General features: G+C 40.1%; 3 protein-coding genes across 4 annotated transcripts in view; 1 reads left to right on the top strand and 2 right to left on the bottom strand.

Moving 5' to 3' along the window:
• uggt1 (UDP-glucose glycoprotein glucosyltransferase 1) overlaps positions 1 to 4,199 on the top strand; it is a 33,214-nt gene extending 29,015 nt beyond the window's left edge. The window contains exons 38-40 of the mRNA XM_044375191.1: positions 614 to 730; positions 1,924 to 2,074; positions 2,821 to 4,199. Coding sequence (XP_044231126.1) covers positions 614 to 730; positions 1,924 to 2,074; positions 2,821 to 2,840 — 288 coding nt within the window. The 3' untranslated portion in view covers positions 2,841 to 4,199. The remainder of the gene's footprint in view (positions 1 to 613; positions 731 to 1,923; positions 2,075 to 2,820) is intronic.
• A 1,576-nt stretch (positions 4,200 to 5,775) lies between these two features.
• On the bottom strand, positions 5,776 to 15,314 carry LOC122998049 (transcription factor Sp3-like). 2 transcript variants are annotated; one of them, XM_044374593.1, is made up of 9 exons: positions 14,884 to 15,314; positions 14,498 to 14,595; positions 13,648 to 13,878; positions 12,961 to 13,557; positions 12,001 to 12,213; positions 11,704 to 11,908; positions 11,418 to 11,607; positions 10,719 to 10,915; positions 5,776 to 8,593 (listed from the first exon to the last, which is right to left on the bottom strand). In XM_044374593.1, exons 2-9 carry the CDS (start codon positions 14,564 to 14,566, stop codon positions 8,340 to 8,342), a joined length of 1,956 nt encoding a protein of 651 aa, XP_044230528.1. In that variant the 5' UTR covers positions 14,567 to 14,595; positions 14,884 to 15,314; the 3' UTR covers positions 5,776 to 8,339. The 2 variants fall into 2 exon arrangements, with proteins under 2 accessions (XP_044230528.1, XP_044230530.1); XM_044374595.1 differs by lacking the exon at positions 14,498 to 14,595.
• Positions 15,315 to 17,008: 1,694 nt separating this feature from the next.
• On the bottom strand, positions 17,009 to 24,379 carry LOC122998050 (obg-like ATPase 1). Its single transcript, XM_044374596.1, has 11 exons — positions 24,269 to 24,379; positions 23,853 to 23,950; positions 23,592 to 23,735; positions 22,581 to 22,708; positions 21,627 to 21,802; positions 21,441 to 21,521; positions 21,146 to 21,243; positions 20,898 to 21,038; positions 19,680 to 19,776; positions 18,740 to 18,862; positions 17,009 to 18,608 (listed from the first exon to the last, which is right to left on the bottom strand). The coding sequence occupies exons 2-11, from the start codon at positions 23,948 to 23,950 to the stop codon at positions 18,507 to 18,509; spliced, it is 1,188 nt and encodes a 395-aa protein (XP_044230531.1). The 5' UTR covers positions 24,269 to 24,379; the 3' UTR covers positions 17,009 to 18,506.
• Between the last annotated feature and the right edge of the window lie 60 nt (positions 24,380 to 24,439).

Raw genomic sequence — 24,439 nt, 5'->3', positions numbered from 1 at the left:
CACTAGTTTCCATTATATTTCAGTGCATGATGAAAGTTTTAACACATTCACAGTGAATTTTTGCTGCCTTTTATTAATTTTTTCTCAAAGTTACGTTATTGTTGTTTGCTCAAGGAAGTGCCAACTGCTGAGGTTTGAGGATTTGTTGTAGCAGCAGCTTTTTTAATAAAAGAAAACAACCAAAATGCGAATGATCCCTTTCACAATGTCTGTGTTTATGTTTTGTTTATCTTGCGGTTACGATTTTATGACAACATAGTGCAATTAAAATGCTGCTCAGCAGCTGAGTCTCACATTTTGGAGGCTGGGATGTCCTTGAACACAGCAACAAAGAGCTTTTAAAACAGTCACTGGTTGTAGCTGCATTACAAAAAAAAACCCAACAACCATAAAGGCATCAGATTGTAACGCTGCAGAGTTGGACATGTTACTTAAACAGATGCTTCTTTTGATGCTTATTTCTAAACCTTTACGACAGAAACGGAAGCAAATTCTGACTTAAATGAGTCAAGACATAATGTGTCCTGGTGTGACTGACACAAAAGAAGGAACTAAAACAGCTGTTTGTTCTGTTTGTAAAAACCTATTTGTTTGTTTCGCGGTTGTTTTCCAGGATCTACCCAACAACATGATCCACCAGGTGCCCATCAAGTCTCTGCCTCAGGAGTGGCTGTGGTGTGAGACCTGGTGTGACGACACCTCCAAGAAGAGCGCCAAGACGATAGACCTGGTAACATAATAACTCTGTGTCAGAGATGTGACCAGGTGTGTGTGTGTGTGTGTGTGTGTGTGTGTGTGTGTGTGTGTGTGTGTGTGTGAGACACTGCACACATAAGCAGTGATGGTGTTTTCTAAAGACCGTCATTCCACCTAATGACCACTAGAGGGCAGACAGGCTCACTGTGAGGAAATCATTGATAAATACTTTGTTAGTATGTGAATGAAAGTCTTTCTGGATCAATGAAGTGATTCACGTGTAAAAATAACAAACCTTAGGATAGAAAATAATTCCATGAGAGTAAAACCTGTGTCATTAAGGTTTTAGAAAGAGTCTGATATAGTCTTACAGTCTTGGTAGAATGCAAATAATTGCAGCAATAGACTAAAAACAATAGACAGTTACCCCCTCCCCCCTAACTGGAACCTCTTTAAATTTGCCACGTTCACATAAATGAGACTCTGGTGTCGGTCATTCCTCAGTACAGCAAGTAACAAATCAAAACATCAGTATAAATTACGAACAAAGAGAAAGCTGAAGTTGTGGTCACATTCAAGATTTACGAGTTAAAACTTTGCAAACCATTTTCCCTCAGTTGTATTTATAAGTTTCAACAGGCAAAGTTGCAAACTATTTCACTTTAAATCCATCGTCCCTGATGTCCCTCTGTTGTAACTGGCTGATAGAAAAACAATCAGACTTAGACATGAGATACATAAAACATAACAACATGCAAAATATACAATAAAGTATGTAAAACAAATGCTAAAACTGACCACAGAAGCCCAAGTGTCAACCTGGAGTACACCCAACCCAGTCAGCAGTGGTTAAAACAACATCAACATTGTAACTCGCCAGTTTTATAAGAGACAACATCATTTCTCAAACTGTTAGACCTGATCTTTGATGATCGGAATCTCCGTCCTGAAGGGAAAAGCTCAAACTCTCCATACAGAGTACAGAGAGGACGCCCTGAAATGACTCGAGCCTTTGAAATTGCTCTCTTGTGGAAAATGTGAGACGGATCAGGTAGTTTGAACCCCAATGATCTAAACTAGCCACTTACACTGTGATGCAGCCTGTTCTTGTCACCAAACCAAGTACCTGAGAAAAAAACACTATGATTTTATTTTTTTTCACTCCCTGTGCACATTACAGTTGATTATTTCTTACCGTTTTCCTACCTGTTTCCTATATAACCTCAGTGTAACAACCCAATGACCAAGGAGCCCAAGCTGCAGGCTGCGGTGAGGATCGTGGCCGAGTGGACCGACTACGACCAGGAGATCAAACGTCTGCAGAGCAGAGCGCAGAAGAGAGCAGAACAAAGCCACACAACACAGCAGCAAGGCACAGGTACGTACTGGACACATTTAACAGGTGCATGTGCAGGTACGGCATATACTTAAAGCCGCACCAATCTTTAATTTTCATTTTTAATCAACAATTTATCACATGACTAAGTGTAATTTGAAAGGAGTCTCTCAAAGTGACAAAACTAAAGAAAATTATCACCTGAGTCCGCAGTTCCCTTCAATTAAACGGTGTGTTCACACCAAATGCAAAGCGAATTTTTCTTCTGTTGATGCAAAGATGCAAATTCGCGCTGGGTGAAGGGAACCGACACGAAAATGATTCAACTCGAGCAAAAAATTTGCAAGTATCGCAGCTTTATGACAAGTTTCATGAGCTCATAGAGACAAAAGGGGAAAAGGAAAGAGACTGAAGGGAAATAACAATGAACCAGAGTTCCTGGTGATTTCCAAGTTCAGTCGAAACTGTAACACAAACAGCAGCAGATGAATCAACTTTTGCTGTCTGTGCTGAAACTGGTTCAACTGAATGTGCTTTAGTTGAAGTATCTGCTGCTGATGGTCACTAGTTGTGTGAGAGAACCTGTATTTTATGCTAAATGACGACAACCTTGCCAACCTTGTCCAAAAACACCTGATGTTTCGACCGTGCATTTTGCAATCAAACAAAAAAATAGATTAAAATCGTGAATCAACCCCAAGCTTGAAAAAAACCGCAGCCCTTCTCTGATCTAAAAACACATCAATCTGCTTGAACAACGTTTCCCCTCGTCTTTGTCTCTCTTTCAGACGTCCACATAGAGTTGTGAGGATCCTTCGCTGATGTGATGAGAACTGGACTCTGTTTAAAGAGTCCGCTTCGTTAAGAGGCTCCGCTCCTGCCTCGGGGACTGCTGACTGACCACACGCCACTGCTAAATGGTTTAAATATTGTTCTGTTTTTGTTCTTTTTATAAAGTGTGAAGAAGGGGAGTTATAGTGGTCAGGTTTAACAGGTTTTTGTGCGTGCGTGTGCGTGTGTGTGTGTCTGTGCAAAGCGGTGAGAATGTATTTTGTGAATCATGAACATAAATTCTATTTTTTTTTTTTTTTTCTCCAGTAATTTCCCTGTAATAGATGTCGGTCTGTGTAAGTTTTTGCACTGATTGGGATTCTGGTTCTGGCTGTGGTTGAAGCACAAAGGGAGGAAAATCTCACTGCTGGTTAAACGACACAAAAATCAAACATCTGGTGGTGGGAAGGGTTTAATTTTTAAAGCTGGTTGGCCCTCCTCTGGTTTGGTAAAATGTGCAGGTAGACAGGTTTATACGAAATTTTACACACAGTTCCTATGTAGGTCATTTAATATATGAATAATATCCAAATTTTCAGGCCTTGAAACCAGAGCTCAGTGATATGTTTGAAGTCAACATCATAACATTTTGAGTTTTTTCCCTCCGATTATGGCAAATTAATGCAAAATTGCAGAGAAAATGATCAAACTGATGTTTAAATGCAGTGAACTGTGATCTACTGTGATTCAAACATGTAAAACAAACATTTAAACAGCTTATTTTGTTTGTTTTTTATGACTTTTTACTGGGAAATATGAATTTGGACATCAGAATTTTATGAAACAATATTATATTTTTTGCCCAGCCCCTCTTGAGACGTTTCAAAAATGCCAAATAAGTCATTAAAATCAGTGTCACATCTACACATCATTTGGTACAGCGGTCCCCAGATCTTTTAAAGAATCACCTCCGCCCAACATAAACTAAACAAGACTTTAAGGGAATGTTTGCGGAATTTATAAATGAGCCAGAACGCTGTTAATGATGTTTACATTCATCCAATGAAGATTAAACTGAAGATTAGATTGAATCCCCAGCTTTTTCGTGGATTAATTAATGTCACTGTGACTCTCAGGGAAAGATGTTCGGAGCTCGTGTGGGTTGCAGCTTTCAGTACGAATCAGGAGAGAAGGGGGACAGGTGGAATTTGAGTTTGTGGTACTTCAAGGGAAAAGAAGCCAAGATGTCAGAGCTTGGCTGAAAAAAAAAAATTGATTTCTGTACTTTTGGACTACTTAAACATCCACGGATTTATGATCATTCTCTGTTTTGGCTGTCAAATATTTTTGTTAAATAAAATTCCCCAACAATAAAGTGGGTCCAGTGTTTTATGTATGTAAAGGTGTTTCATACTGTTTGGCTTAAAGGATATGTTCACAATTTTTCCAAGTCTCTTAAAACAACAGTCAGGAGCTCAAATGAACACTGACTCATGTTTTTCTTGCAGTAATCATTCCTCCCGTTCATACTGACCATTAGAAGATCCCCTTCATAGTGCACTCTCAGTGTAAGTGATGGGGCCTCCTTCTGTGCAAAAAATGTATTTAAAAGTTGATCTGAAGCTGATATGAAGCTTCAGCCGTAGTCAAATCAAGTCAATATTTCTCAATGTCTTTTTAGAGCCAAAGTCCCTCTTTTTATTACAATCCTTCCACCGCAGCTGAACAGGAAAACACTGTCCGTCGAGACACAAAGAAGGAATTCTTTAGTAAAAAGACTAACTTTGGAAGATATCCACTTTATTTGACTAACTCAGACGGCTGAAGTCTCATTATCTTCAGATAACCTTTTTTTTGCATTAATTTCTTCATGGATGAGTACAGGTTTAACAGACATTGTCAATGTCTACCCCCTGTTTTTGACATCCTAATATGAAGAGTTGGTTCAACGTATTGAATACAACATATTAAAAACATTTTTTTGCACAAACCGAGGACTGCATTATGGTCAGTATGAAGAGGACAAATGATTACAGCGAGCAAAACCTGTTTCAATGATCATTTGGGCTCCTGACTGTTGTTTTAAGACACACTTGACAAAAATGTGAACCTATCCTTTAAGACAGGTGTGGTTCCTAAAGTAGGGGTCACAAGAAAAAATCTGAGGTGACACGAAATCATTAATAAGCTATAAGACAGAAGACAAAAATCCTGATACACAGTTTTCTGACTTTTTCTAATACTGTTGAGTTTTATCCGTCAAACAAGTATTAAAAATACATAATCTAACACAGCTCATTATGGAACCTGTGAAAAGGTCGTTTGGCTGTGAAGGGCCACAAAAGGTTGAATCAGTGGCTTTATATAAAGGATGGATTAAATTTTTTTGTGAGTCCATCTTAAAGCAGAAGCCCACATACTGTATATGTTGAAACATTTTTGGTTGCTCTAATTGTTCCTCCCCTCCTTTAAATCAGTTCCAACGGAAGAGACGAGCAACAGAAAATCCACAGTCTTTGTTCTGTGTAACAAATAATTTTAAAGTTGTGCAATGTTTGAGGACAGAGACAAGAGTTATATTAATTAATCCCCTCTATGTTTCACCAGACTGTTTCCTGTTTGCAGTGGGGAGAATTTTGTCCTAAACAGACTTCAAGTTTTGTAGACACCCTTTTGTTTTGTTAACATTTGTCCGCTGAAGCCTCACATCAGCTGTAACTGAATTTGAAAACATTTCTCACCCACATGTGTCACGCTGGAATTGAGTAAGAAGAAGTTTCTTCACAGACAGAAAGGATGAATGTTGTTTCAGCGCACGTACAAGCATGTTTTCTTTTTTTTTTTTAGACACACTTGGGAAAAAATGTGAACTTGTCCTTTAAGATATTTCATTTCCTCAGTGAATTCGTCCTGTTGACATTTTAAAAACAGACTCCCTTCTCGCTTCTTTCAACACGCATTCAACTTGTCACTGAAGGTTTCAGACTTTTATTGTGATCCATTTGAAAAAAGGTTTTACAAAAGGTAACATTCAATTTTTACACCAATTCTTTAAAAAAAATCACTTAAAATAAGGTTTTGATACATGGAAACAAATTCAACAAAGTTAACTAGGTAATGGCTTCTATAAACAAGGTGAAAATAAGATAATATACATGTAAATGAACGCTACAGACATGAGGACAAACGAAGGAAGGGATTATATTAATTAAAATAAAAAACGAAAAAAAAAAAAAACAATGGCGTGATTGTTTTCCTTTTGACATCTGGCCAGAATTACCAACAGAGCGGTTATTGCAAAACTAATCCCACATCATCTGGTGTCCAACTGGAATGTTTGATGACAGAAACGCCCTCGTGGGCTCACTGATTTGTTGCATCCGTTTCTTGGTTTTTCTTCACATGTCAACACTTTTTGCATGTTTTGTCATCCTGCCGCCAACGATAAAGAGCCCTGCAGGAATTCAGGAGGTGCCCACCCCAGAACACCCAGATCAGCGAAGAGACATACGGAAACACAATGTGAATTTACAACGAAAATATGAAAAGAAAAAAAAAAAAAAGACGTGGACAAGCACAGCGGACGGCGTGCTCGTGAGGACAGATGAGACATTCTGTTCAGACTCACCAGATGCTGGAAGAAGTTGCCCTTTTTCAGGGCGGCTTGCATCTATTTTTTTTTTCCTCCCCTCAAGGTGGAAAACACAAACTTCAGATCAGTTTACAGTGGCACTGTCGTCCTACTCTGACCACCAGCTGTTTGAAGCGACGCGGCGTGACATCATCGCCACTGCCCTGTTGGCTGTCGGTGATTGGTCGACAGCTGCTGCTTGTTTATTTAAGAAGAAGTTGGACATTTGTGGAAATGTTCTTTGTTCGCTTTCTTGCAGAGTATTACACACACGCACACGTCTATGTGTGAAATATGAAGCTGCACCAGGTGTTTGGAGAAATTATGTATAAGAACTTCCTTTTTGAAAGTTTAAAAACAACAATTTAACTTAGTTACCAGGAAATAGTCTGGTATATAACTCCTAAAATTGTTATTTTTACACTTCAGGTTTTGTACAGGTTAAACAAATTAGATATGTGTTCATTAGTCAGCTTTAAAGATGCTAGGTGAAGGCTAGTAGTTTCCCCCGGTTTCCAGTCTGTGTGCTAAGCTAAGTTAGCCGGCTGCTGCTGCTAGCTTCATATTTACTGTACAGACATGAGAGAGGAATCAATCTTCTCATTTAACTCTTAGCAAGAATGCAAATAAGCGTCCAAAAATGTCAAACTGGTCCTTTAAAAAGAATAATTTTTTTTGTTTACGGTGGCAGCGTTGCAACAGTTCAGCGCAGATGTGGTGCCGCTTCAAACAGAGCGTTCAGTTTTTGTCAGAACTCTCCAAAGACAAAGGTTTAACGTCAAACATCCCAGAGAGGTTCACTACTTCCTTTACGTTCTTCCAAACACAACTCCTCCTCTTCCTCATTATCTCCTCCGTTTCACAAACACATTTATCTCCATTACAGTTACATCATCTGCAAAGCTTAAAGGTTCTATATGTAGGAATCAAATTCCTTCTCTTTAGTGACACCGGTGGCCGTTAAGTGAGCTGCAGCTAGCATCCTGTTGCTCGGAGCGAGACTATTGCAGGTGATGTCTTTCCTTACTTACGCTTCTCTATTCTAACAAAACATTTCTAACATGTTTTGCATCATGTTTCTGCAAAGCATCTCTCACTCCCAGTCAGTCAGCTGTGTTGTTGTTGTTGTTGTTGTGAAATGTGTGGTTTGACAGAGGCAGCTAGCTGTCTCGTTAGCTGGAGAGCTAATATCTGCAGGGTGTTTCTACTTGGATAGCACCGTTTTTGTTGTGGTAGATGCCGGTCATTTGTTGACAGAGAGAGGCAAGGCATACAGGAGCACGCAAAAAACGTCACATCCTTTGGATTTTCGCGGAAAATCCGGCCCGAGTCCTTCACATAGAAATCAGTCCACAGGCTGATATACCCAACCGGAGAGGGTCTCATTTTTTTGACTTACGTTACAACCTATTCACTCATTGGCAATAAAAACAATGAATTAAGTTGCTTCATAATTCTTACATATAGAACCTTTAAAAAAAAACACATGCACCTCCAGCATTTTATACAAGAGTATGATACAAAATAAGGCATTTCATCGTGTTGAGTATTCATGTCGTGTTTTGAGTGTTAATGCATGTTTTCTCCTGTGTGTGTATGTGTGTGTGTGTGTGTGTGTAAGTGTAAGAATGTGTTTACGCGTGTGTACATAGCAACCACCTTTTTTAATGTTATTCTTTTTGCCCGCCTATAAAAAGACTGCAAAAAACAAACATAAAGTCATGATAACTCTTACTTAAAATATATATATTTGTCATATATATTTACGTATATATTCATATGTAAAAAACAAAAAAAACAAAAAAAAAAAAAGAGGGAAGAGGGGAAGAGAAAAAGCCCAAGAGGTCCCTGTGATAGGCCGGTTCTCAGAAATCCACCTCACCCCGTCCTCCCCCGCCCCCGCGCTCATTCCATGACCTCACCGGGTGCCACGGTGACCAGCTGCAAAGGGATCTCCTGATTGGCTACGAGGTCGTGGGTGGTGGCGGTCTGGAGGATGAGTGTGGTACCGTCGGCGGTGATGACGGCGTCGGTGGTGGGCGGAGACGTGGAGGAGGGAACGCCGCCTTTTTTATTCTGGTGAGTCTTTATGTGCTTGGCCAGGTGGTCGCTCCTCATGAACCTCTTGGAGCACTCCGTGCACACGAACTTCTTCTCCCCTGCGAGGTCAATGACAGAAACGTCAGAGAGGGAACGGGAACAAGATATTGCAGTACAGGATACATTTTGCGTTTATGTTAGTTAATCACTCTATGGTATAAAATCTTGAGTATTAATGTGCTATGAATTCTTATGATTTGTTACCAGTAGTTTTTGATTGTTTCGTTAAAGGGGAGGGCTAGTGTGGGTGGGGTTAAGGGGATGATATGATGTGTGGTTTAGGCTGGAGTGCCTTTGTTTTATTTTTTATGATTCCTTCTTCTTCTTTTTATGTTTAACAAGTAATAAAATGTTCAAAAATGTAAAAAGAAAAGAAAATATATATAGTAGAAACAGGATTCTCCACGTATCTTCCAACAAAAAGCAGCAGAATCAGGTGCTTCTCAGTTTAGGACAGCAGATTTCAAAAAAACAGAAGTGAGAGGAGCACATTGATTAATTTGCAGCCTTTAATTGTGCAAACAGACTAAACTAACTGTTTGTAGTGTCTTATATTTTAAAAGAAAATATAGGTTTGAGTAATTCAGAACCAGCGTCACTAGCCGTGTTTCCGTTAGATTCGCAAGAGAATTTTAAGCAAAGTTTTGAAATGTCGCAAAAAGGAAAATGTGAATTAGGTGTGTTTCATTAAGCTTTTTTAATGCAATCCTTCAAAATGTGCATACAAATAGGTTGAGGGAAACACAGCTACTGATAAACAGTTTGTCCACCAGACAGTGCTGACAAGTTTATTTTTAACTCTAGTCTGTTATCATTTAGCTCTGGTGATATCTAGTCATGCAGATAGTTTTGGTTTAATGTGCCTGGATATAACTCTCTCCTAGATTTCTGCCGCCACTCTGATACATATGAGACGGATGGAGTTTTGTTTGTGGGGTTCACAGCTTTGAAATGTGACATTTCAAAATTTAACACCAACTTCCTTCAAGACACAATGCCCCTGTTGGTCTGGTTAATCCACAGAACACAATGTTCAGTTCAGTTTTCATTGGACTTACTTTACCAAAAATTAGTCCTTATGAAAACTAAAGATAGATACAACTATGTATTTTTTTCCTTTTATGCAGTGTGGGTTTTTTTTTTTTTTGGTAATTTATGTGAACCAGCTCTAAAAATGTGTGAGTGCGCCTGCATATGTGCAACTCTGGAGAATGTTGAAAGACTCAAAAACAAGCTGAAACACAGATTGCATCATTAGCACGCTACCCACATATGTTTTTACTCATTTACTGAATTGAGCTCCACTATGGCACAAGGAAAGTGCACCGAGGATTGAGGACAATGTCTGATCAATATACTGTAGGTGTTCCATTATGACAAAGCTTTCCCTGCTCCATCCAACAGAATGTAGAACAATAATATAGCACATAACTAAGATCTACCTTTTTGTAAAAATAGCTCATTAGTGCTGTTTCATATTGACCCTGATACTTCAACTAAAGAGAACCTAACTAAAGCTTTACTGATAATCATTCAGTCCAGTCAAAGATCATAACAAATACTGATCATGTTTTTCCTGAGCCCGACACAATGTCTTAGAATTGCTTATTAAATCTGAGGAACAATTATAAAAGCCAAAGCAGTTTAATTTATGCAGTTCTTCTCAATTACTTTACTGTCCCTGATCGGGAATTTGTCCTGCAGCCACTTGAAGATACACAAAACATAATAAAATACATGAAAACTTGATAAATAACCAATATGATTCTGGTAAATCAAATCAAATACTCAATTTAGCATCAAATTAAATACTATTGTACATCTATACACAGTCTCCCATCACCCAAAATAATGAACTCCAGCATGAAAGTATTAGTAGATTCTTCTGCTTACAAACAAGGTCCAGACTTCACTGTTTATCCATCAAAATGTCAAATCAAAAGGTGAATATTTAGCTTTAAAGCTACTACAACTTTTCCTTTTCTCCTTGCTTTCAAGATGATGTTCATCACCTCCCATCATTCAACACTGTGTGATCAACAGAACAGGCACGAACAGCAGGATACTCTTCCAAAAACATGTTGAAGGTTTGTACTATCAGAGACAAATAACTATCGCATGTTCCTCATTTACCGCTTGATTTACATATTTTCCCAACAACAAAACGACAGAGCATTGTCTCACCTGTGTGTGTCCTCCGGTGTCTCTGCAGCTCGTCGCTCCTGGTGAACCTCTTGCCGCAGAACATCCAGTTGCAGACAAAAGGTCTCTCTCCGCTGTGCCAGCGCAGGTGAGCTCGGAGATGGGACGTCTTTCCGTAAACTTTCCCGCAGCCGGCGATGTGACAGATGTGCTGCTTCTTTTTCCCCATGCCTGACCCTCTGTGAAGCGCAGGAGAAAGTGAGGAATGAGAAGGACACACAAAAATACAGCGGGTGATTTCTTGTTTTTCCGTTTTAAGAAAAGTGGAAGAGTCAGGCTAAAAAAAGAAGGTGAAAGGCAGATTTGCATATCAATGGCCTACAAAGTTGAATAAAAGAATACAAAGCCAAAAAAAACAAACAAAATAGAAATCAAGGTTTTGTAATGCTACACGAATGAAGGTTTAAGTGCAGTTTAACAGCTTAAGTACAGAAATGTTAAGTTGTTTAAAACAGATTATCTCCAGTTAATATAGCCGACCGGGTTCTGAAACTATAAACCAGCAATAAAAGACGATCAAACTTCAGACATCAAGTGATAAGAGCAGCAGTTGAAATGAACAACATCTGGGTGTTAAATCCTGCACAATATGGTGGAGATATAATTTATTATTAATGTAATTAAGTATGTATAATCAAGTCTTAGAACGTAATTCAGCTTTCTGGCTTTTAAGTAGCTCACCTTCCTCCGGACTCTTTGCAGTTGGGGCAGGTGCAGGCTACTCTGCGGAGCCTCTTGCCTTCACCGCTCGGCGTCTCCATGTCGTCTTCTCCCATCTGAACCCGCAGGTTGTTCAGGTCGCTGGCGTTCAGCGTTGAGTCTTCCCTCAATTGCCACTCCTCAGAGTCCGGCTCCTCCTTTATCTGGATACCTGAATCAGGGAGATGATTATTAACAAGCTATATTTAAACATTTGCATATTCAGAATAATGCGTGTGGATGTACAATATGTGCACGTGACCCGTACCAGCTGGACTGCTTGCGTCGTCCCCCTGCGTGTACTGAACTCCAGCTTGTGTTACGGAGTTCACCGTTACCGTCTGGAGGTTGGGTAGGCTGACCTGGCCTGTCTGGCCCAGAGGGAGGGCCTGGACCGGGGCTAAGGTCAGCTGCTGGGCCTGGCCCTGCCCTTGGGGCAACTGGAGGCCCTGGAGTGACTGGACACCCTGAACCTAGAGAGAGAAATACACAACATGATACTTTAATAATGCTCTGACACTTTTCTGTTTTGAAAACTCAACACACACACTTCTTTTGAGCTTACCTGGAAAGTCTGCCACTGGATCTGTCCTGTAGCGGTGACAGTTTGGGCCTGGATGAGGAAGGTCCCCGGGTTGACCAGCTGTACGCTCTGTAGAGTCTGACCTGCTGCTGCATTCATGTCCTGGCCCTGAGCCACCTGGGCTACCTGGGCCTGACTGTCCCCAGACAGCTGCAGGATGGGCTGCGAGATAGTGGTAGCATTAGAGGATGACACCTGCAGAGCAGAAAAACAACAAAATAAGAACAGAACAGGCAGAGAGTGAGAAAGTAGCATTCACGTCATATTACACTCAAATACTACACTCCACTGTGGCCTTAAAGCAGTGGTTCTCAAAGTTTTTGGCTTAGACCCTTCATCAATTGGGCTCGGTATTGTTCGAAATTTTTAGATACCTGTGTTTTGGTATCAAATCAATATTTTTTTGTTACATTACTGTCAGGAATATAATCATGTTTTCCCTTTTTATAAAATTTAACTAAAGCAGCCAAACTTCTTATCTATTAAGTGTTGTCTAAACATAATCAGTCTTGCTATGACATGCCTAGATTATACTGCTTAAAATCAGACAAAAATTACATTTAAATTAGGGATATCTGATCAAAGAATAAGCAAACAAGATTACAAATTTGACCAGACGCCAGATACCAGCATATCACCAATTATGAGCTCAGTGTCGACTCAAGATTGATATTTTTTTTCCTTCTCAGATTGTTTAATTTGAAAGATTTTAGAGGCTGTAAGAGCTTAAAGTAACCAGCATCTCACAAGAAGAAAAAGCAAAGAAAAAATCAACAAGATTTTGTGAAATATACATTTTTCACTTGTATGTTTAATCATCTAATGAGATCAGATTCATCTTGAAACCTCTTCCTGACCTCCCAAGTTGGAAACCAAGCTGCCTTAAAGGCCACAGGCCTGACAAACACGTCACATGACGGCGTTAAAGGTTTGCATTCTGACCTGGATTTGCTGCAGGTGGTTGTGGGAGTTGTAGTTTTCTGAGGAGGGGTCGGACACGCCTGCAGACACTGCAGTGGCTTGGGTCAGAACCCCCGTGCCGTCGATGGTCTCGGGAAGATGGGAGGAGTTGGAGGAAGAAGTGGTGGTTGGCACGTAGAGTTCTTGATTGCTGCTGGCGTCGCTTACTGTCACCAGCTGCTGTTTGCTGGCGTCCTGACTCTGACTCTCCAGTGTCTGACCGCTCATGATCAGCTGACCTTCCGGTGTCACCCCTGTTGCGATGGGGACCGTCTGCGCTCCCGTCAACCCGAGCGACTCCAGATCCACACTGTTTATGGGGACGAATGTTATGTTGCTGGGCAGCCCTACAGGTACTGTGCCGGTGTATGCTGAACCCCCACCCAGCGGGACGCCTTGAATCGACTGCACTTGCCCCACCTGCGTCAGGAGGTCTGTGGTCGTTGTCGTGGCACAGCTGATGCCGATGCTGCCCTGGCCACTGTCTTGAAGGAGCTGGATCTGCCCCGTGCCATCATCCAACCCCTGTGTCGAGAATCCTGCAAGTGTTCCATCCGCGTTTTGGATTTGAGGGATAACCTGGAAAACGAGGACGATAGCTTTCATGAAGATCACCACCTGTGCACAACAGCTACTGCTTCTTAAACATGTTTTTTTGTCTCCTTTTACCTGATACTGAATGCCTGACACGCCGTTGGCCGCGGCTTCATTCCCCGACGCTGTAACGTAGATGGGCTGGCTGGGAAGACTCCCAATAGGAAGCACGTACTGCCCGTTGGACGTGACGATCCCCGAGTTTGGAATGTGAACGACTCCTTGATCTTCCTTCCCAGTGGAGACAGGAGTTAACACCTCCCATCGGTCTGAACCCGTCAGCTGTATGGCCGACATATCTGTTGTCTTGGGGGTAAATTGCACAATCAGATTAGCGAGGATGGATCACATTTCTATGATTCATCTTAGATTTTGATGAGATTAAAAAAAAAATGGAAAAGGGAATCAGTCTTGGCTTTTGTGTTGAAATCAGTTATCAAGTCAGAGACTGTGGCTGATATATCAAACACAGTAAATCAAAGATCATGCAGGCTTTGTACTGATGCAGAGAATAGCTGATGGAAGAGCCAGAAGCTAGATGCAACCACCAACACACAGAGTGGAGATAACAGGCTCCAGAGCAGGGTGTGGGGGATGGGTGGCTATTACAGCACAATTGAACGCTACTGTTTTGATTATGGACGCTTTCCCTGCCATATTATCACACCCCCTGCATCCTCCCAGCCCAAGGTACACCGGCTATCTTCCAGCGAGCCGACCCAAGTGACTGCCTTCAGTGTCCTACCCACTATGGGCGGGTTTTACAGGGGTAAAGTGGGTGGCCGTTATTGAGGGGAACACAGGAAGTGTACGGCTTTCACCCCATGCCATCAAAATTTTAAAACGTGTGAACTTCATGCTCTCTAAAAACACAACCAGCAATCGGAAAGCGAGCGAGAAAGACGAGCTAGAAAATGTCGGATACCTGTGTTTCCGCTGCGCCGCCGGGTTGCAGAAACTCGCTTTGACTGCTGTCCACGTCCGCGGACGCCATTTCTCCTTGTTTCAGAGGCTGCTCTGGCGCTAGCAGGGAGAGAAGGGGAAACTCAGCAAAACTCTGTAATCTTCAACTCCTGCCTGCCAGAAAATCCCGCAAAGCATCCCCACTCTCCAGTCCGAAAGGAGCTGACTGCGAAATTCAACTTTGCAGCGGGGAATCTGGGGCGATTTCGGCCCAGATCGACTGTTTACTTTGTCAACTCCGCGGCTAGCCAGCTAGCTCAGTCAGCTAACCATGTCTAGCTAGTTAGCAACAGAGCAAAAGATAAAAAAAAGACGCAGCTTGCCTCGCTGCAGGCTGCACAAACTCACCGATTAGTTGCACGCTTCGATGCGCTACGTCTTTACGTAGCAGTCATAGCGTGAATGGTAGTAACCGGGAGGATTATCTGATCAACTAAACTCCGAACATGATTATTTTATCAAAGGCGGGCTAGTGTTGATCGGTGAATTCGGGTCGATTTTTTTCTATTTTGATTGACGGTGCGGGAAACACAAAAAGGTGGGACTAACAGGCTGGACCGTCCAATTTGCATCACATTACAGGACGTCCCGCCTTTCTTCTCTAACGCGATTGGCTAAGCAGACGATCTACTGAGACTTGATTGGCCAACCGCGATGTCAGTCTTTTTCTCTTTTTTTTAAATGGGACGTGTGTTTCCTGTTTGTTGTTGGAATGCAGTTGTTGAATTCTCAACAGAGAAACCAGGAAAACGGTGGCGTTTTTGTCGAAATTATACACTTTATTCTATCATTTAATGTAAAATAAAGTTATTTATTTTACACACTTGTTTTTTGTTTTAATAAAGTGTGTTTTCTTTCCCCTCATAACACAGCTGTAGACGAACAACGGCTAAAAGTTTTCGTTACTTACTGCAAATCGTCATCTGGCCTCCATTATCATAACCAGGCAGTTTTCAGTAAATAATACAGCATATAATGCCTAAAGTGAAAAATAATTAACCAAACCTTTGTTTGCAAATCTCACACACGCAAAATTTACTTCACATGATCTTCACAAAGAGAAAACATCTGATGTCACCTCTGTATAGAATATAATGTATGCCACAATAACATATATGTTAAAGGATAGGTTCACAGTTTTTTCAAGTGTGTCTTAAAACAACAGTGAGATGCCCATATGAACACTGAAAGGGGTTTTCCTCACTGTAATCATTCCTCCTGTTCATACTGGCTATTAAAAGACCCCCTTCAAATGTGCTTTCAGTGTAAGTGATGGGGCCCAAAATCCACAGTATGTCCACAGTCATTTTGTGCAAAAATGCATTGAAGCTTGTATGAGGCTTCAGCAGTCTGAGTTAGTCATATCAAGTGAATATCTGCCTGTCTTTTAGCAAAAAAATTCCCTCTTTGTGTTTCCTCAGACAGTGTTTCCCTGTTGAGCTGCAGTGGTAGTTACAAGAGGGACTTTAGCACTAAAAAGACTGTAACATTGAAAGATATCTACTTGATTTGACTAATTTGGACAACTGAAGCTTCATATTAGGTTCAGATAAACTTTTAAATACATTTTTGCACAGAAGGAGTCTGTGTCTGAAGGATTTTGGCCCCCATCACTTACACTGTAAGTACATTATGAAGGCATTTTCTAATGGCCAATATTCATTTGGGCACCTGACTGTTGTTATAAGACAGACTTGAAAAATTGTGAACCTATCCTTTAACAATTACAAATGAACATTTACAAAGGCCAACCACCTCCACTTATGGTCCACGTAATACTTATCTTGGACCTTTTGACTGTATCACGTTTATATCAACAGATGAAGTTTGTTCAATGACAATGTGAAACAACTGAAAGCTCCAACAGGCCATGTGATGCCGTGCCAAGAGTGGAAATTGCTTTATCAACTTCTGTTTTAGCAGCAGAATTAACTGTCAAGCAAAACATTCAAATGTTTCCTTTTTTTAAAAAAGATGATCATTCATTATTTGGTCCACATTGAAAACATGATGTGATATGATTAATCATCCTGTACGGAGCTTTAAGGGTCACTGGAGAGATTCTGACTTTTACAGTATTTATTATCAATTGATAACTTGATGCATTTACAATAAAGCTACTATAGATTAAAATAATCAGAAAATGAGCTAAATTAAAATTAAAATGACCACAAAGTGTAAAATGTAAATGTTAAAGCAGGAAACAAATGTTGAGATTGAAAGTTCATCAATATTACCTCAAGGTCCGTAGATGTTGTTTTGATAATATAACATGATCTTCCTCAGCAGATGGAGTTGCAGGTTGTCATGAACACACCTATCATCCATAATGGCTTATTAATTGATTATAATTACAGTGTAAAAAATTGTAATTATCCCAGTGTCACACTCCAAATTCCATATTTCTGCATATTTTCTCATACCCTAATGTTACTTTAGTGTGAAATGAGGAAAATGTAGGAATACACAGAGATGACAGAGGTTTGTCTCCTTTTATTGACACATGCATACTGATGAGCGTGACATTTATTAGATTCTGGCTCCCTTATAGTAGCATATTTAACATATTGTACCTCATTCCTCAAAAACTCATTCTGGTTCATTAAGAGGGCAGGATTTCTACGTCCACAATTTGGCAAAATGTATGGTTATGTGATGGTAAGTAGTCTCGAAAGGAATGACATACACACTGTGGAGGCATTGAGGAAGAGGCGAAGATGCAGTTTGAAGCTCTACAGTCCAGACGATCCAGAGCAAACCATAATTTTTCAGATTCACAATGAAGCATTGTCTTATTACGCAGGGTGGAGTTCATAACGTGAAGAAGAGTCATGTTTTTTTTGTTGTTTTTTTTTAACCAGCCCACACAAAGTCAATAAAAGCAGTGTGTATAACAACATTCTCTGTTGAGGTGTCTGATCAGGCACTGGCGAGGATGCCTGCTTTGCTCTTTCTAAAAATAACAATATCCCTCCTGCTCAGAATGCAGCTGTCCTGCCCTGAGGCGCAACACTGAGTGACGGCTTTCAATCTCTCTCAAATGTTCATACACTGACAAGTCAAAATGTTTTTGGACAACGTATATTTTTAATTTTTTGGTTAAATCTTAAGTAGTGTAATTAGAACTTTACTTTGGATACCATAAAAATAAAGCTTAATTAAGGAAAATGTGTAAATGCACTGAGAAATGTTTTTTTTATTCTAAGGAAAGACCTAAAAGTAACTCAAGACGGACTCAATTTTGATGACTAATTAAGCACCTGTAGCACACATACTGTAATTACTAAAGTTACCACTGTTCTCCTGTATTTCAATTACAGAGGTTAGGTAATGATCCAGTACAACTGCCTCCAGTACAGCCCTAATTACAAGTCTTGTTAGAACCAGAGTGCTTGCAAATTAATCAGCAGTTATCACAGAGGAAATCATCAACTCATGGCTGAGGCTGAAGCTCTAATTTCTCAGAGAAATTTTATAGATTGTCTTACCAAGAATTTTTGTGCATTTGTGACTTAAATGATCAAAAAGCTCCGATTAAAATAGGCCTGATTAAAACTGTGCTAACATGAGTTACAAAAGAATATGCAATTTACGGTCTGTAACAGTTTCCCGATTAGATCATTTCCAATAAAATAAAAAAAAAAATCATTTTTTTTTCTTTCTGGAGGCAATGACTGCTAGAATATAGTGTTCAAAAACATTTGACTTTCAGTGCAGTTTGTGCCCTTTGAACTTTTGCTTAAAATATTACAGATGGGAATGTACAGAAATGTTATTATTATGTAATCATCTTAATAGATTCTGGTCCAAGCCCGGGAGGCCAGTTGAGTAAATACTTCTGGCCAAGAGGGCAGCGAGTTGTTCCTCTGAATTCAAGAGAGAGGTATAAAAACCAGCAGACAATGTAGCTCTCAGGGGCCCTGACAAAAAAATGTATTCTGAGCTCTCCCTCTGGTGACTGTGTGGTCTCATTATTTCTTTTTGGGTGCATTGGGTGTGTTGAATTTGAAAAAGATAATGTCCCCATCCTCCACGACGTAGTTCCTGCCCTGTTGCCTGTATTTACCAGCAGCCTGCAAAAGAGGAAATTAACGTTTAAAAAATATTGTATTAAGTGACATTTTTCAGTGTCAACAAAGTTATTAACAGAAACTCAACAGCACAGTAACCTGAGTTTATAATTGCGCTATAAACAAACACACACCTTGACTGCATTTTCACTGCCTTCCTCTTTGAAGTCATTGAACTTCATCACCTCGGCCATGATGAAGCCTTTCTCAAAGTCAGTGTGGATCTTTCCTGCAGCTCCTGGAGCCCTGGTGCCTTTCTGTTGGAGCACAACAAAAACAAAATGACAAACTGCCTCCTTTAAGAATTTTATCATAGATAGGGATAGATTATTTCATTATACTATCACAATATGCTGCCCTGGATAATAATGGTGTCAAAAAACAGGCAACTCTATGAGCAACTCAGGCAAAAAGAACAGACCCATTCTCTTTAACTATGCTCTGTATTTCAGATTGACTGAATTTAGGAGACAACTATGATGAAAGGAGCTTAGTACAGTGGCTCTTAAGGACAAAATGCATACAAGAGTAAAAACATTACATACTAAAAACAAGAGGAAAAAAAAAAACAAAAACTTCAAATCAATAAACTCTTCAATTACAAGCAGTAGAAGCACAGTGACCCACACCTTATTCAGTGATTCAAATAGTGCATTGTGAAAATGAAATGGCAATTCAGCCTAGTTATCAGGCTAAAAAGATCTAAATCCAGAAATGCTGCAAATACCAAAACAAATACAAAAGTAAAAAGCACAAACATTAAGAGAAATATTCTTCAAATCCAAAAAGATGCACATTTGGAGCACATTTCTCAGTCATTGTCACATTTCAGGCCCATTATGTGCAGTAAAATACTCAAATATTTGCAAATTTCAAAAAGTCAGATTAGTAAATTGCCAGAAAGAGAGAAAACATTAAACGATACAAAAAATTATTTGTTGAAATAGATGTTAAATTCACTGTAAATTACAAGTTTGAAACGACAATGTCTTGAATTTTGAAATAAAGTCTTTAGTTCAGCATCCTATCAGGAGTTACTGATTCATTTTGAGGAAAGTCAGTCATATCACTCACCCTGATGGTCCAAGCTCGCACCTCATCTGGTCCCGCTGTGAAGAAGTATTCCAGCTGTAGAGCTGCATAGCCGGTCTTTATTATTTTGGTCAGAACACTAAAAACACACGGAGACGTTCACTTGATCAGCTGTGATGGAGAGGTTCAAACATTCAATGATTGAAGCCCCAAAACTGGAATTTATTTGAACAAGTACAGTTAATTATTTTAATAATAATTCAGGAGGATTTGCGCCTTTGTTACGGCCGAAATACACAGGGCATGGATGCGGCGTGACACGTCAGCACGATTGAAATAAATACCTCATTGTACCAGAGGCAATGTGACACAGCAGTGCAACCTTTTTACATTGCGCATCAAAATAAATCAATCAAGTCAATGTGTATCCATCATCCTGTAGTTAATACGATCTATTTAATTAATTAAGTACCAGTTATTATAGCTTACGCTTCCAAGCCCTGCATAACCAACTGCATTATCAGTTGGCAACACTCAACGGCTAACACGCAACCACATGCTACACAGACTGACTCTGTGTAGCAAGTAAAAAAACCCTGCTCTGCCCCACCTATATGACGTCCATGCTTCATGTATTTCAGCCGTCACACAACAGTGTAAACATTATTTATTTATTCAACACGACTTGACACAAAAGGTCTTTTTCGCTGTAGACACTTGGGCCTGCGGTTATCCTCCTATGACAAGTCAAAATGTGTGATGTGAAAAGGGCTCGATGACTTGTTCAGTTGACTCAAAATAATATGACTCTGAATAATATTCACCTGTCAACAAACTACAATTAACAATCTTGTTATATTGACTGTGAGGTCAAACACTTAGCTGTCGCTTCACTCCAGTTAGATCAAGAGAATCTAAAGAACTTTAGAGCTGAAACAATTAGTTGATTAATAATCAATTAGACAATCAACAGAAAATGTTGATCTCTTCTTCAGTTTCATTCTTGAATGTAGAGATTTCTTGCCTTTATGTTGTTGTAATTTGGACATCTTTGTATTTTGGACTTTTGATCAGACCGTCAGACAAAACAACTAATGTGATGACATCATCTCTGGTCTGTGGGAAATGATGAAAAGGCATTTTTCACCATTGTGTGACATTATATATAGATTGAATGTTTAATACAGTAATCGTTAGTTGCAGCTCTACTTGGCATCTAAACGGCTTCTTGTTACACCGTGTGTGTGCCGTTTGTCTCACCTCTGCGTCTTCTGTTCCTCGCAGTACTTTTTCAACTCCTCCTCCTCCATGTCCTGCAGTTTAGCCTCCACTGCTCCACTCAGGGGAATGACCAGAGCACCGGGGTCGTGGGCATCTACCCACTCCTTGATTTTCGCCAACCTGTGGAGAACAGGAGTTATTCTGAATGCTAAAAGACAGCTAAAATACATAAATAAATAAAGGGACATTAACACACACACACACAGGGAACATGTAGATGAACATACCATTTGTTCTTTTTTCTGATGTAATCCTTCTCTGAGAGGTTAACCAGGTAGATCATTGGCTTCGATGTCAGAAACAGGTATTTGTTCAACACCTCAATCTGTAAAGACATTAAAAAAATGTTTAAAAATTGCAAAGATTAAAAACAAAATGACAATACACAGATTTTTATCATATATATATGAGAATACATCTCCACATTCCACTGATCCATACAGCAGCCAAGTAATAAATAACTGTACAAATATTTGACCAAACACTTACAGCACAACCAGATTACACAAAAACACATCATACCTCTTTGTCATTCCAGTCATGGTAAAATCGGATGTGTTTCTTCTCGTCCACTATCCAGTTCTTTACCTTCAGCATGATATCCTGAAGCAGGGAGCAGCAGGTTAGGTGGTGTATACAGACTGATTACACATGATGATCTTCCATCTCCTCCAATAGCAACACATACGTAAAACATGCTTTACTCACATATTCAGGTTTGAGTTTCTTGTCACCTCCTCTGACTGCGGTTTTCTCCAGTTTGTCGATGATTGGACCGACCATTTCCTCATCCTTTAGTCGCAGCTCCTCGTGGATGATCTCGATGTCCCTCACCGGGTCAACATTACCCTCCACGTGGATGATATCCTCGTCATCAAACGCACCTAAAACACACAACATTTGACAGATGTAGTCTGCCTTTTGAGTTTATTCACACATGTTTAAATCTAAGGGCCAGACAAAGACAACTATATGTTATTTCTAAACCCTTAACTGTTCAGTCAGTATTTATTATCATGCAGGTCTTTAAAAATGGAGTACTAATATTACTGGGATGTAAAATCCTACACTGTTCAAAAGGCGATGAATTTTGAAGACCCTCCAAGACTATCAAATGAGGTTGTGCATCCAAACTCCATATAGGTCTGAAAATTTCATTTAGCTTTACAGCCTCTCATTTTACATGCAATGTTGGTCACAAATGTAAAGATTTTTACTCTAAAATAACACAATGCAGAGTTTCAGTACCAAGACCAAAATGATTCTTTTATGTCTTCCTTTGATGTAAACACTTAAATGTCTAAAATTGACAACAAATGTATTAAATTCAGAAACTATCTATCTATATATATCTATATACTAAACAAAATTACAAATCTGACCAGACATTTGATGCCAGCTTTTGGCACTTAACAGCTTGATACTTGGCATTACAGACACATATTGGTCAGTACTATAAAAGTATTGAGGTTAGATACCCAGCTCTAAGGCAGTTTGGTGCATATTCACAGGAACTGACCATATTGTCCTGTCTGGGCCATGAGCATAAATCCTTTAGTCTTGTTCCCCTTTAAGACATGTAGTAGTGGCACTAACTCGCCCTCTTAACACCTGTCCACTCTGCTCAGTTGTTACTACACAGCAGCTGCATGCACAACTCACGAGTCATGTGGAAGATGCCATCGCAGGCACTGATGTGGGAGAGGAAGGCGTTTCCAAGTCCCTGTCCTGAGTGAGCTCCCTTCACCAGACCAGCAATGTCCACAACGTTTAGAAAAGCAGGAACCTTACTGAAGAAGACAAAACAGCCAGACCAGAAGGGGGGTCATCAATGAGACAGAGGGAAATATAACACAGGTAGAGCTGCAAAGATTAGATGATTGACTGGTTAGTCAACTGACAAAAAAATTAACCGGCAACTATTTTTATAATCGCATAATCATTTAAAGTGGCAATCTCAAAGATCTTTGTTTCGTCCTCTTTGGCAGCACCGTATGGCATTAAGCAATAACTGCAGGTGTGTTTTTGGACCTCACTTGACCTCACTCCCAGAGATCCAAAACGTATTGCTGCTGTGTGAAGTCACGCTAGCACAAGCGAATTGAAGAGTGAGTCTGTTGCGTTAGGTCCGCCTTCCCTCTCTGGTGGATCAACCACTACATGATGGAAACTGTGTCACAAACTGCGCTGCTTGTGATTTGAATGCATGGCGGGAAAGTCGCCACCGACACCTGGTTTGTAATAATCATAATACTGCAAATGCAAGAGCTTTCATCAGCGGGCCATAGGCTCAATCACCATCGTGTTACTTCATTCAGCAATAGATAGTGACTTAACAGATGTTTGTTTAAATGAAAATCTTCAATATTGTAACTTTAAGCAAAAGTACCAGACGTTTGTCGGTTCCAACTTCTCAGATGTCAGGATTTAATGCTTCTCTTTGTCATACATGATAGTAAAGTAAATATTCTTGGGTTTTGGTTGGTTAGACATAACAAGACGCCTGAATATGCCACTTTGGGCTGTGGGAAAATATAATGGGCATTTTTCAGTATTTTCTGGCATTTTATAAACAAAAATCTTAACCAATTAATTGAGAAAATAATCATCAGGCTAATCGATAATAAAAATAATCGTTAATTGTTTTTCTAAACACAGACTCATAACACGCACCTGGCTGGTTTATGGTACTGACAGAGGAAATCAAAGCGCTCATCAGGGACAGGTACTCTGCTCTCATTTGGGTCGATTGTGCAGAATGGGAAGTTCTCTGCAGCTGCTTGGCTTTTGGTCAGCACATTGAAAAAGGTGGATTTCCTACAATGAAGAGAGTCAGACAAGGGTCAGTAGGAGGGCAGCTTCAAATGATGATGTGATGACCCCACAGTAGTTAATTTACTCATATCATAAACATCACTTAAAACATGTACGTACCCAACATTAGGTAATCCCACAATGCCAATTTTCAGAGAGGTTCCAAATCGTCCAATTAATGGAATTTGTTTCGGGGCTTCTCCCTTCTTTGGGGGCATCTGCAAGAGTTACAAGAAGTTGGATACACCGTGACACCCACATCAAAATATTTCACTGACGCCAAAATTTCAGCCCTGGTCAAGCAGCACTATGTAGCTCCATCCTATTGAGTCAGCTCCACTGAAAACGTGTTTACGCAGCTTCAGTCATATGCTCATTCAAACACAGCATGCTAACGTTAGCTAGTGGCTAACTGAAACTACTCCTAGCTACCTGTTAGCCAGAATATCCGACTCAGCTAATACTACTATCTGCATTCTCCACTAGTTAAAAGAAGCCCGAAAGCTATTAAACCGGGAATCCTCCTCATTTAGTACCTTTATTTCTGTTCTTCGCCTGTGGGCTACGTGGTGTACACTCCTGATATCTGCTCACACCGGCCGCTCCAGTGGAAAGGCAAGTGGGAGAGCATAGCGGAAGTGTTTTGACGTGAGGGGTCTCTGATTGGTCGGACGACGAGATGAAAATGTACGTCACAAGTGTACGGA

Source organism: Thunnus albacares, chromosome 15, assembly GCF_914725855.1.
Source record: "Thunnus albacares chromosome 15, fThuAlb1.1, whole genome shotgun sequence".
NCBI classification, from domain to species: Eukaryota; Metazoa; Chordata; class Actinopteri; order Scombriformes; family Scombridae; genus Thunnus; species Thunnus albacares.
This window is presented reverse-complemented; position numbering and strand designations above follow the sequence as displayed.